Raw genomic sequence first — 14482 nt, 5'->3', positions numbered from 1 at the left:
TCCCTTCCAAATCCATAAACAAGGCCTGCCATATGCACTGGAAAGGGTTATGTGCGTGACATATCTTAAAAAAAAAAAAAAAAAAACATTATCATAGGAAAACTATTGGTGGAGAGGTTTGTAGAACCCATGTTATGCTTAGGATTGGACCATAGCAGTTTGGTGAGAGGCTTTGCTATAGGTCAAGGTTGTGGACGACGTCCGGAAGCCAAGGCCAAAAGAGCATTTGGGGAGTTTTTGAAGACTGAGATGTGCCAACGCCTTTCTGTATCATTTGGAAAAGGTTTGAGTGAGCGTAATGCCAGGAGGAAAAGCGTCGAGGAGGGGGAGCTGCGGGATGACCCGAGGCACTTGGATAAGACGCTATAGACCAGCTGGTTTCTCAAAACAGTGGGTCGTGACCCATATGTGTGGCGCGGAGACATTTTTTATAGGTCCCTTTCTTTCATCACACTCACACTCTTATCCTCCTGGTGGAGACCTGTGCCCAGAAGGGAACTTTTTCTAGTTTCTCTTGTGACCACCACGCTCTGACTTATGGTGCGTTATCCGTTCAAATCAGCATTCTGTAATAAAGGTGATGAGTCGCACACACACCAAGACTGCATTTTAGTTTTTATTATTTATAACGAATGAGAGACGTTTCGGTTATCCAGCCCTTCATCAGTATCGTCATGTATGTTTTGTCAAATCTACAAAGTAGTAGTAACTAACCACAGTTTTAACAATTGTAGTGGAGGAATTGAAAATGGCCCTGGAAAATACTCCTCCAACTACTCCAATTTAAAGACTTTTAAGACCTTATAAATACCTGGGTCATTCCTACTATTCGGTGCCATTTCAGATTTTTTGTTTTATTATTTTCTGAAAGAAGACTGCATGTTCAGCTATCAGCTGTTTGTCCAGCTTAATGCATTATTCAAAATTGCCCATGTAAATATCAATTGACACTAGGGGTCGTACACACACACACACACACAAAGAAATTAATAATATAAAAAGGGTCAAACGCTGTCCCAGTTCAAATATGATTAATTTGGGGGGGTCCCCAGTTCAAATATGATTATTTTGGGGGGTCCCCAGTTCAAATATGATTATTTTGGGGGGTCCCCAGTTCAAGCATGATTATTTTGGGGGGTCCCCACTCCCCAGTAGTTCAAATATGATTGGGGGTCCCCAGCTAAAATACAATTATCTTGGGAGGCCCCCATAATTCCAAATCCAATATGATTATTTTGGGACGTTGTGGCCTGAAAAGGTTGAGGAGAACCACTGCTTTAAAAAAAACTTTCCCTTTTCGGAGCTCCGTTTGTTTGTTTTTAAAACATTTTTCCCCCATCTGCTGTCTGTGGTCACTGGTCACATAATTCCATAGGGTCACAAATGTCAACGTGACGTCCTGATTGTGGTGGCTCCCTTACCGCCGGGATTTCATCACGTTTATAGTGTGGAAAAGAAAAAGAAATCTCCAGAAGTGAAAATTAATATAAATTACACACAGACAGTATTTCACTCTTCGAGAGAGTGTTACATTCGTCGTAAAAAATAAAAATAACAATAACAGTATTATTGTTGTTTATTTTTTAATCGGGCATGTTGTGGACATCTACTACCCTGCTGACGTCAACCGGGGTCCTTGCGTGAAGCAGGGTGTGTTTACATTGTTCACTTCTCTAAACTGTGGGTGAGTTGAGTGAATTCATGTCTGTCTGTATGATTTAGACTCACATAAACCTATTCATACTATGTTAACATGTAATGCAGCGTTCATGTGTGTGGTGATGACACGTCATACTGCATTTAACATGTAGTGTTTGTGTGTTGTTGCTCATACTAGCGAATCAATTCCACAGGAAATGCTAGCGAGCTAGCAATGCTAAAGTAGCTGGTTTAACTAGCCATGGTTCACTTGATTATTTGTCATGTTTCAGGGCTATGGTTTAACAGGATTTAGCGTGTGTGTGTGTGTGTGTGTGTGTGTGTGTGAGAGAGAGACTAACGATGTGAATCCCGATTTTCCTCCACAACAATAATTGAGAAGACGATTCTCTATCTCATTACTACGTTCAAAATGTGTGATGATGAATTGAACAAGGTGGACCCTCTTGTAAACAAGACATGGTGTCGTCCACTCACAGTTAACAGTTTTTGTATTGAGTTGTGCTTGAAATCTACTGTAATTCTGCAAATTGTTAATAAATCAATCAATCACCTGGAGCCATAACTACTGTGGCTTTAAACAGACATCAAAATGCTCGACTTAAACCTCTCTTAAAGTCTCTCACTTAGCAAAATGAGTAACTAAAATGAATTGGACAGCCTTGCTCAAATATAGACATGAGATTGTATAAGTGTCTGAATCTTTTTCTGATTAATTGTGCAGCACTTTATTTTTATCCAGTCGCAAACGACTCTTAGATGTCTATCTGGAATTGCAACAAAAACAAAAGGCCTTTGAAGTCAAAGTTAAGTTAAACAACGTTTAATCTTGACTTCTTTCTATCTGCAAATGTTTAGTTTCATAAAAATCCACCGTAGAGCAGTGTTTCCTGCAGGAAAAAGCTTTGGCATGGTGCTGGGCGCGGGGGGGGGGGGGGGGGGGGCTTCTGGTGCGCGGCCAGAGGCCGCGCGTCAACATTTTTTATGAATCGGGGCACACTGGGGAGGCACTCAGGGGGACACTGGGGAGGCACTGAGGGGACACTGGGGAGACAGTGGGGAGGCACTCGGGAGGCACTGGGGAGACACTGCGGAGGCACTGGGGAGGCACTCAGGGGGGCACTGGGGAGACACTGGGGAGGCACTCAAGGAGGCACTGGGGAGGCACTGGGGAGGCACTCAGGGGGACACTGGGGAGGTACTCAGGGGACACTGGGGAGGTACTGAGGAGCCACTGGGCACTGGGCAGACACTGGGGAGGCACTTGGCGGACACTGGGGAGGCACTGGGCAGACACTGCAGGGCACACACTGGGGAGGCACTGGGGAGGTTTTTTTTTTTTTTGCAGCTTGGCATGGCGCGATTTATTTCAAGCATGGCGCAGCGCCATGCCAACAACATTGTGCAGGAAACCCTGTAGAGTAGACATGTTATGAGCTACTTTCTGTCAAGAAAGTCTGTGCAGCAGGTGATCTTAACCCATTTAGGCCTACGGCCGATTCTAAAAACGTGTTCTAAAGCCTGACCTAAGTTTTCTGAAAAACTTCAATTATGTATATAGCAGCATCATTTTTTTAATTTTTTTTAATACTGTACATACTGTACAGAACCCAAATATGGGTTCCCGGCCTGAGGGGGTAAGACACCAAAAGGGGTTCCCGCCCAGAATAAGTTGGAGTTTGGAACTATTAAGTGGTATAAATGTCAATCGGATGTATTGTATAATATCATTTTGCATCTTTGTGACATTCTCCCCTTCCTCCCTAATACACACAGGAACGGTTTTGACATAATTAATAAATAATGTTGGAAGTATTCACATTTTCCCCTTACGCACAAGATAATGATGATCATTATCAGGCGATCATGAAAAAAACTAATCCGTGATCGGTCCCAAAAAACCTGGTGAGAGCATCTAATAGAAGATCCTGTGTAGACTGAGCTCATCAACTTCATTTTGTGACTATGTATAGTATGTTGTGTCTCTTTTTGTCTCAGGCTGCACATGATACACGATATCTGCAATAATCTATGTATTTCATATACAACACATTAGGGGCGCGTTAGGAAATGCGCACCGGGACTGTGGTCAGTTCGTTGAGTGTGGTGGGCGGTGACGCCACAGAGTGCGTTCAGTGTGCCTAATTTACGAACGACCACAGCTGTGACGCATTCACACAAATCACACCGGACAACCCCAGCTTCAGGGTAGGGTCGCTCAGTGCGGGCACTCGGCACACCCGGTGCGCCGCTCACTGGATTTTCGAACGACAACGAACCGAGTGCACTGAATAAACGAACGACAAGAGAGCACACCAGTGCGTTCAGGGCGCATTTCCGAACGCGCCCTACAATAGCCGTAACTTGAAAAAAATAGGCAAAAATCTGGACTCGTGCATGTATTTATTCCACATTCTTACACAATTTCCTCTCACTAAAATCTCCCGTGCAATTTAAATGAACAAATAACAATGGCCTCTTTTGTCTCGATACTTTATAAGTTAAACTGTTGTCTTTCTCTCTCTCTCTCTCTCTCTCTCTCTCTCTCTCTCTCTCTCTGTCATTACTTCTAGTTAAACCTGAATATTCTTCACATCAACCCCGTGATACAGTGCCGGACGCCATGTTCCATGGAATACCAGTGACCGGAGGCATAGGAGGAGGTAGATACTTGAATAACAATGCTGCTAACACCAAAATGGGTTCCCGCCCAAAATGGGTTAAATATCACGGCATGTCATGTGAATTCAATACTTAACCCATTTAGACCTGAGGCTGATTAAAAATAAATAAATAAAAGTCTTCTACATCCTAAAGGCTTTCTGCAAAACATGTCGGTGGTGCTCAACCTTTTTCATGTCAAGGACCCCCAGAATTATTCCCAAAAAGAAAAGCAAAGATTTGAGTTAAAATAATGTTCGCTCTAAAATAATATATATTCAAAGATTTGTGCCACATTTTCACGATTTTTCAAAAAATAGCAGATCTACAAGCTCGTAGCTATGAGCTTGTAGATCTGCTATTTTTCAATAGCTAAAGTATAACATAATGCTTAAAAAAACACCAAAAGGGGTTCCCGTCCTTAAATATCAGTGCATATTCATAAAACATGCTGAGGTAAATGAATGTCCCTGCTTTTTCTACAGCCCCGGCCAACAAGCCAGAGTTGTATGAGGTACGTGCTTACTTACACTGGCCGTTTGTTTGTTCTCATGTTTTTGTTATTGTTTAAAAAAAAAAAAATACCACAAGGTATTAAAATGTAATTTAGATTTGATATTTGGATTTTCTTAGTACGTATGTTGTGTGGAGTTAGACCGAATACCAAACGACTCGCCCCTTTACCAACTCGCCCCTGCGAAATGTTTTAAATGTAGTTAACAGTTAATTTAGTAATGCCCTCCCTCTATGAAATCTGAAATGATCTTGTATACAGATTTATTTGATTTTATAGTAGTCGATCTCTATACTCTGTAAAATCAAGAAAGAACAACATGACACAGAGACGGTGACTGCTTAATTAAGTTAATTCTAGCAGTTAATTTCGTTTTATTAAACACATTTATTCCATGTAGCCCATGTTTTGTAATTATGTAATTATGTTTTGCTATTATGCCCGTGGATATACAGAGTGAACTTAACAATGATACATATATATGATAATACCTTTTATATAATCACCAACATGAATTATGTGTGTTCTTTACAGCTAGTGGGGAGTAGTGGGGCGAGATGGAAAAGGGGCGACCGTACCCGTTACCGTTCGACTGATGCTAGGTTCTTAGTTTACCTGTGATCCTAGTTTACTGAGGCACAACGCTCTGTAAACTTTTTGTTTGGTGATGTGATATCTGTGTGGTGCAAAATGTCATTCATAACCAGTTGAATAAGTTGAGTTTGGTGATACGTGGGTGGTGCAAAATATAATTCATAACCAGCTCAATAAGTTGAGTTTGGTGATACGTGTGTGGTGCAAAATATAATTCATAACCAGCTCAAGCAGTAAGTATCTTGAGGACGGGGAAATACTTAATTCTCTGTCATGTTAAGTTTCCTCTGCTTAAGTTTCCTTAGATCGATATTCCACTATTTTTATGTTTTGATGTATTGCCATGTTTTTTGTTCTCGCTTACTGTAAATCACTGTTGATTAAGAGCATCTGCTAAATTGCATGCCTAAATTGTAAATTGTTGTCACTTTTCAGGAGGTGAAATTGTACAAAAACGCAAGAGAACGAGAAAAGTAAGTGTCTGCCTGTAATGGCCATGCTAATAATGACCATGCTAATATGTATTATTATATAATATGAATGCTTTTAGAAGCCAGCAGTGACTCAAGGTGTGTGTGTGTTTGTTTAAGGTATGACAACATGGCTGAGCTGTTCGCTGTGGTCAAAACCCTGCAAGCGCTGGAGAAGGCTTACATCAAGGACTGTGTCACGCCCACTGAGTGAGTTCTGTGTGTGTGTGTGTGTGTGTGTGTGTGTGTGTGTTTGTGTGCGCGACAGAGGCGTATGTATTGCATGTACACCCAAACTTTTATTTTATTTTTATTTTTTACTTTTTTTTATTTAACCAGGGAAGACTTGACAGACAGCATGCTCTCTTTTGCAAGGACGCCCTGACTACAACATGATCACAAAACGAATAAATAAAACACTATTTTAAATAAAGGGCAATATAGTGAACAATATTTAAAGAAAATCACACTCGTGTGAAGTGGAGTGCCTTTGATTAGTTGATATCTGTTGATTGGGGACCCCCACCCCAATTCAGATGTACACTACACACTAGTGCTGCACGATTCTTGCTCGAATGTGAATTTCAATTTTTCAGGCAGTATATTAATAATAATGAGTTGTTTCTTAACCCATTACGGGCGGGAACCCCTTTTGGTGTTAGCATTATGTTATGCTTTAGCTATTGAAATATAGCAGACCTACAAGCTCGTAGCGCGCCACTCGGTGGCGTGCTACGAGCTTGTAGAATGTAGATCTACTATTTAGCTTTTTCAGAAAACTGTCAGGATGTAGAAGACATTTTTAGAATCTGATCTCGGGTCAAAATGGGTACACGGCAGAATATTAATAATAATGTATTGTTTCTTAAAGGTACACGGCAGTATATTAATAATAATGTGTTGTTTCTTAAAGGTACAGGGCAGTATATTAATAATAATGTCTTGTTTCTTAACCCATTCTGAACGGGCACCCATTTTGGTGTTAGCATCATGTTATGCTTTAGCTATTGAAAAATAGCAGATCTACAAGCTCATATCGCGCCACCGAGTGGCGCGATACGAGCTTGTAGGTCTGCTATTTTTGAAAAATCGAAGAGCGACTGACATTTTTAGAATCTGATCTCAGGTCAGAATGGGTTCATCAGGACCAGTGTGTGTCCGGCGGAAACCTCGTATGAATCTGATCTCAGGTCAGAATGGGTTAAAGGTACACGGCGGTATATTAATAATAATGTCTTGTTTCTTAAAGGTACACGGCGGTATATTAATAATAATGTGTTGTTTCTTAAAGGTACACGGCAGTATATTAATAATAATGAGTTGTTTCTTAAAGGTACACGGCGGTATATTAATAATAATGAGTTGTTTCTTAAAGGTACACGGCGGTATATTAATAATAATGTGTTGTTTCTTAAAGGTACACGGCGGTATATTAATAATAATGAGTTGTTTCTTAAAGGTACAGGGCAGTATATTAATAATAATGTGTTGTTTCTTAAAGGTACAGGGCAGTATATTAATAATAATGTGTTGTTTCTTAAAGGTACACGGCGGTATATTCATAATAATGAGTTGTTTCTTAAAGGTACACGGCGGTATATTAATAATAATGAGTTGTTTCTTAAAGGTACACGGCGGTATATTCATAATAATGAGTTGTTTCTTAAAGGTACACAGCGGTATATTCATAATAATGAGTTGTTTCTTAAAGGTACACGGCGGTATATTAATAATAATGAGTTGTTTCTTAAAGGTACACGGCGGTATATTAATAATAATGAGTTGTTTCTTAAAGGTACACGGCGGTATATTAATAATAATGAGTTGTTTCTTAAAGGTACACGGCGGTATATTCATAATAATGAGTTGTTTCTTAAAGGTACACGGCGGTATATTCATAATAATGTGTTGTTTCTTAAAGGTACACGGCGGCGTGCTCCAGACTGCTGGTCCAGTACAAGGCAGCGTTCAAACAGGTCCAAGGCTCCGACGTCGGCTCCATCGACGACTTCTGCAGGAAGTACAGGGTAGGGCATTCACTTCTAGTCATTTTTACTAGTTGACTAGTCGACTAGTTGTTTAACTAACTATTATGTAAAAAAAAAAAAACTTTTTTTATTTTTGGAAATAAATATTTGTAGATATAATATAATAGGCTCACCTCAACACATCTCTGTTTTTACTAAAACTACAACATGACGTCACTGAGCCGCGGTGGTAAGAGACTCACTGCTCACCCCAACACATCTCTCTGTTTTTACTAAAACTACAACATGAAGTCACTGAGCTGCGGTGGTAAGAGACTCACCGCTCACCCAAACACATCTCTGTTTTTACTAAAACTACAACATGACGTCACTGAGCCGTGGTGGTAAGAGACTCACCGCTCACCCAAAACACATCTCTCTGTTTTTACTAAAACACAGATACATCACTGAGGATGCGTCCCAGGTGCATCCATGCAATGTATTTATTTTTAGTCACCTAAAACTGGTGGGCTTATTTAAAGTTGATGCGTGATGCTCAATAATATCACTGTCTGTCTCCCAGCTGGACTGCCCACTAGCCATGGAGAGGATTAAGGAGGATCGACCAATAACCATCAAGGATGACAAGGGCAACCTGAACCGCTGCATCGCGGACATTGTGTCGGTACGTGTTTCCTGTGTCACTGTACAGACTCCTGTGTCACTGTACAGGCTCCTGTGTCGCTGTACAGGCTCCTGAGTCACTGTACAGGCTCCTGAGTCACTGTACAAGACTCCTGTGTCACTGTAGAGACGCCTGTGCCACACTCCTGAGTCACTGTACACTGTACAGACTCCTGTGTCACCGTACAGACTCCTGAGTCACCATACAGACTCCAGAGTCACTGTACAGACTCCTGTGTCACTGTACAGATTCCTGTGTCACTGAGTTTACATTGCCAAAGCATACATATATAACATAATACAACGTTACGTATACAGAGAACATGAATCTCTCTCTCTCTCTCTCTCTCTCTCTCTCTCTCTCTCTCCCCCCCCTGCAGCTCTTCATCACTGTGATGGACAAGCTCAGACTAGAGATCCGGGCCATGGATGAGGTGGGTACCCATACCCTAGGACAGGGGTGGGCAACTTTGACGATGTAGAGCAGTGTTTCCCAACCTGTGTGCACTTTAGTGTGCCGTTTGAAATGGCCAGGTGTGCCGTTTGATTTGAACAGAAGTAGCCTTGGTACCCAGGCTTTTATTTTCGTTGAAAACAAGTAACTCCGACCCTCCACTGCAGGGCTCAGTGGGCTGCCATGCTGTCCGGTTTTACAATTTGCATCATTGTTGCCCATCCCCACCAGTCTAACGACCCTCCATAGAAATGCTAATGTATGGCTTTGTTTGCATGAGGAGATCACCTACTCGTCTGGCATGTACTGTATCAAAGAAACACTGCTTGCCTCTGTGCATTCCTAACCTCGCGTCACCAGGCTTTCAGTGCGTTCCTGCTGGTGAGCTCACACGTGCAGTTGAAACGATGCAAAACGCGCTGTGAGTTGATCATGTGGAGCCTGCTTTTAGCTGATGTTGATCTTTAAAGCTGACCTACAAGCCCACACTGTGTTGCAAAAGCGGCTGTGGTGGGCTTACAAATCGCCGGGGCAGAGCTACTGCATAACAGTAACGGCAGACGAGACGACATTCACGACAGAGAAGCAGATTAGCCGTGCCGCCCGGGTCCTTCATGTGTCACGTTTGCTGTCATATCGTAAATTCATAATTATATAAGTTTCAAGTGAACTTTATGGAAACTTTAGGGAGAAGTCTTTCTTGCTTGGCTGCGGTGAACAAACACGTGTGATTCAGCGTGTCACAGACAGCAGTTCTTAACTTTCTGTGTGTGCACTGACTGCACAGCATTCACTCAAACTTTGTTGATCATGCGTGACATGATGAAAGCGTTTGTGTTCACATTGGTAGGTCAGGAAATAAAATATATTAATATTAAAAATATATGAGTTAAATACATAAAACTAGCCATCTTGTGTAGAGCAAATATTTTGTTCTGGTCTAATTACATTGTAGCAGCTGTGTGTGTGTGTGTGTGTGTGTGTGTGTGTGTGTGTGTGTGTGTGTGTGTGTGTGTGTGTGTGTGTGTGTGTGTGTGTGTGTGTGTGTGTGTGTGTGTGTGTGTGTGTGTGTGTGTGTGTGTGTGTGTGTGTGTGTGTGGCCCTACACACACCGTCTGCGAAGGCCGCGCGTCAAAACAGCGCGTTCACGCCTCGCCTGACGCTCCAATACGCCACCGTTCTATTTTCCAGGTGTTGCGCATCCGGTGTGTGCTGGGCTTCAGTGTGTGTGTGTGTGGAAAAGTGTATGTATGTATATTGTCATATCATATATATATATATATTGCCCCCCCCGCGCATCTAGGTGTGCCCTGGGATTTTGTGGCTATGAAAAGTGTGCCCTGGCAGAAAAAAGATGGGAAAACACTGATGTAGGGGGCCACTATATTTCCACACTCACTCCAGAGCCACATTGCATATTACTGTCGTAGCATTTTTTTTTGCTATAGCCTATTTGAATGTAAATCTTGATTTGCAATTTTTGAATTGTTATCCTGAAAAGTTAAAATTTTGCCTTTTAATTGAAATTGAAAATAATGTTAACATTATGAACTAAATTCAAATACATTGGACACAAAAAGGACTAATTGTAATACTAGTCATGAAGCTGCCAATATAGGCTGAAGTAATTAACGCAGGTCATGTTTGGAATTGTAACAGCTGAAACCAATAATATATTATCAGTATTCTGATATTAACCTGCGGGCAGCATTATGTGAAGGTAGGGGCCGCAGTTGCCCATGTATGCCCTAGGACTAGGTGGGGTTGGTAAACTGACAGGACACCACCCTTACCCTAGGGCAGTGGTTCCAACTCCCCCCTGTCAGGTGATAAGAAGCGGCCGGCTCACTCCTCATGCATGGAAGGAAGGATGAGCTCAGTTCAGGGCTCTCCCCAGGTTGGCAGAGAGAGAGAGAGTATGCCCATGATTACAGCTTAGGCGATTAGCACCGGGTGAAACAAATGGGTTACAAAATCGTGGCCCTGAAGGTGTGATATTTGCTGTATAAACGGTTTAGTTCACCTCTTTGTGTGTCTGTCTGTCCGTCCGTCCATCCCTCCCTCCAGATCCAACCAGACCTCAGGGAGCTGATGGAGACCATGAACAGGATGAGCAACATGCCTCCAGACTCTGAGGCCAAGGACAAGGTCAGCCTCTGGTGAGTCAATGTCATAAAGAACTGTTTAGAACATGAGGCCAAGGCAGTGTTGTTTTCGTCGACTACCTTTTTTCACTGACGAAAACTAAAGAAATGTAAGCTAGTATGATGACTAAAACTAAGAGTAAATATACTGTCGATTTTGTCAACAAATAAAAAGTAGACTAAAATGTTAGGAAGGGACTAGTGGACAAGAGATCCAGTATAAGTAAAAGACACAAGTCATTTTAAACTTGGTTGTGTGTTGAAAATAGCAGATCTACAAGCTCACAACGTGTTGCAGCGCGACGCGTTGTGAGCTTGTAGATCGGCTATTTTCAGCAAGTGTAAAATCAGCCATTACGACGGCATCAAGGCCCGCCAAAACACATTTTAGTCGACTAAATCAGAGGTTCCCAACCACAAGGGGAATTTCATGTTTTCCCGTCGTATAAAAATCCATTTGAAAACGCTGAGAAAAGAGAGAGGACAAACACCAGACCTGATGGCCGTTGCGAGTAGAGCTCAATCACTCATTGGAATGCAAATGCTTGCCTTTCAGGCTTCCTTTGTATCCTACTCGTCTCTTTAAAAACGCTTCTGATTGTGCAGCGGGAGGCGGACGGGTGACGGGGACACACCACACGGCGGTGAAAAGTTGACTCGTCCGTTCACTGACTGATTTATAAACGACTTCGAGTCAGTGTTACTTCCATGTTGCGTAGCACTGTCCAATCCTTGGTATCTTTACCGTTCATGTATGCTCTGCGGGCAGCAGCAGCTGTAGGCTATTTTGTCATGATCGCGCTAATGAAACCAAGACGGTACAGGATTATTATTTCATGTCAAAACGAAAAGATGATGTTATCCAGGTAAAGTAGTGGCCTAATGCCTAATGTGTCACTCTGCATGTTTAACTAAGTTTTCCACATTTATGAAAAAGACATAAGCCTAACCCTTTTTTTTTTATCATTTTATACTATCATTGTTGATAATGATATAACGCCATTTAGGTCAATGATATATAACAATAATAGGCATATAGCAGCAGGTAGCCTATTTAAGGGCCAGTCAACTGTCTTCCATGAGAACGTTAGATTTTGGTACGATGACGCACTTGCCAAACACAACACTGGGCCAAGGACAAGCCTCTGGTGAGTCAACAAAGTGAACTATTTCACTCCTAATCATCCCCCCCGGTCCTTTGTCCTGTAGGTTGAAACTCTAACCTCTCTGGCTGTCCTCTCTCCTGATAGGTGGACCTCTAACCTCTCTGGCTGTCCTCTCTCTCCTGATAGGTTGACCACGCTGAGCAGCATGTCGGCCTCAGACGAGCTGGACGACTCCCAAGTGAGACAGATGCTGTTCGACCTGGAGTCTGCTTACAACGCCTTCAACCGCTTCCTACACTCCTCCTAGACCTGGTCCTACCCCCCCCCCCCCCCCCCCCCCACACACACACACACACACACACACACTCAATATTTAGAACACTTTCCTGGGGGTCTTTATGTGGTTTTAGATATTTTAGATTTTTATCAGTGAACCCAGTGTCTCTGATGTCATGGACACTGGGCTCACTTCCTGGACTACATGTTGTCTCGGTAAGACAGCCCTCCCCCCTATGCACAAGGAGGAGCAGTGCACCAAAGCATTGTGGGAATTGTAGTCCAGGAAGGAAGTGAGCCCAGTGTCCATGACACCAAAGACAATGGGCTCACTGGTGAAATCCAAAATATACCCCCAGAAAAGTTTTCTAAAATGTAGTTTTTTGCAAAAAGGGTGAAGTGTCCCTTCAACCTGGTCCCACCCAACCCAATCCTCCCTCCATGCATCTGTCCATGTGACTCTTTGCCTTGTGACATCATCGGACGTCCTGTGCAGACCTCAGCGTTCCTGTCAAACGCAGACGCAGGTCTACAAATGGAACACTTCCACTTGTACCGCCGTCTGCGTTTTAAAACGGAACACTCAGGACTTCACGGCATGTTTCGGTAATGGGGAACACCGTGCTTTTGTTTGGTTTATGCGTCGTCTCGGTGTGTTTGTGGCGCTGTCGGGAATATCGGTAGGATTTACGTCGGGCTGACGTTAACGCCCATCTGAAGTCGGAACAACATTTATTATAATTTTTCACGTGAGTAATCGTCGGTATATTATTAACAGAAGCTATAGAGGGGATCAATCTTTTGACGCAGTGGTTTTAAGGATAGCCAGGGCGCACTTTTTATTTTGAACGCTCGCTCGCTCGCACTGAGGCGTCTGCGAGGTTATACCGGTATAACGTTTCTAATTTAGTTTCTATACTTGGTTTTTGTGTACATTGTTGTGCGTCTCACACTGCTTAGGGATTATTCTTTACTCTGATTCTTCTTTAGATGTGAGGAACATGGAAGCGAGGTGTTTTCAGTCCTCGCTAGTTAAGGACATTTAAAAAAGAAGCCTTTGTTGTTGTTATTGTTCTTCTGAAAGATGGGAGACGGTGTGCTCGTTGGCGAGGGGAAGCGGTCGTACCATGGAGCATAGAGTTAGGGTTTAGGACGGAGCACACCATATTTATTATTTAGAACGTATCACTGTAAATAATTCAACTTTTAATTGAAAAAGAAAGCATGTAAAACCTTTTTAGCAATAAAATAATTCAAAATAATGTCTGCTAAAGACGATTTGTGTTATGTTTGAGTAGTATAACGTGTGTGTAATGAGACCTGTCCATTCAAACTAGAGGGAAAATGATGTATTTAGCAAATATCGCAAATATCGAGTGAAAATTGCTTGGTCTTAATCCTATCATGAGGACTTATGATGCATCTTTAAAAAAAAAAAAGAAGAAAAAAAAAGGTCCATATAGGCCTATGGGCATTGCCAGACCTTTTAAAGGGCGAGGTCGCTTCTCACCCTCAGGGCGTCTTACTGGTGTTACATAACTGACTGTTATTTTTATATAGACATACATTTTTGTAAAGGTTTTTGGTGAAATGATTAAGAAATGTAATTTAGTTTAGTTTTGAATCAGGTTTTTTTTCTTTCTGAAAACTTAAAAAATGACTCAGGCCATTAGTAGAAGGCGACAATATCGTACTATGATATTTGATCTATATGAGTAGTGGCATAATGTCTTTTACAGATCAGGAGATGGTGTTGTACCGTTATGTGTCCATAGATGGCAGTATAGCACCATTCACAGACAGCCTGGCCTCTACTCACTATGCCTGTGGATCCCAAACTGTGGCTCAGGACCCCCAAGGCGGGTCACCAGACGATTATCTTATTAATGTGCAACATTGTTTACTCAACAGTAAACAAACCAACATAAAATATAAGTATAATAAAAACCAAAA

At 42.1% G+C, this 14482-nt stretch overlaps 1 protein-coding gene across 2 annotated transcripts; it reads left to right on the top strand.

Annotated features, from left to right (window-relative positions):
- The first annotated feature begins 1621 nt into the window (after nt 1-1621).
- vps28 (VPS28 subunit of ESCRT-I) lies at nt 1622-13791 on the top strand. 2 transcript variants are annotated; one of them, XM_083789684.1, is made up of 10 exons: nt 1622-1684; nt 4233-4322; nt 4806-4834; nt 5864-5901; nt 6019-6108; nt 7820-7925; nt 8449-8550; nt 8930-8983; nt 11071-11162; nt 12440-13791. In XM_083789684.1, the coding sequence occupies exons 2-10, from the start codon at nt 4283-4285 to the stop codon at nt 12558-12560; spliced, it is 672 nt and encodes a 223-aa protein (XP_083645810.1). In that variant the 5' UTR covers nt 1622-1684; nt 4233-4282; the 3' UTR covers nt 12561-13791. The 2 variants fall into 2 exon arrangements, with proteins under 2 accessions (XP_083645810.1, XP_083645811.1); XM_083789685.1 differs by having other exon boundaries at nt 1662-1680.
- Nucleotides 13792-14482: the final 691 nt, after the last annotated feature.

Source organism: Protomyctophum parallelum (genome assembly GCF_964188405.1).
Source record: "Protomyctophum parallelum genome assembly, chromosome: 1".
NCBI lineage: Eukaryota > Metazoa > Chordata > Actinopteri > Myctophiformes > Myctophidae > Protomyctophum > Protomyctophum parallelum.
Note: the sequence above shows the minus strand (reverse complement) of the source record. Positions and strands in the feature narration are given on the sequence as shown.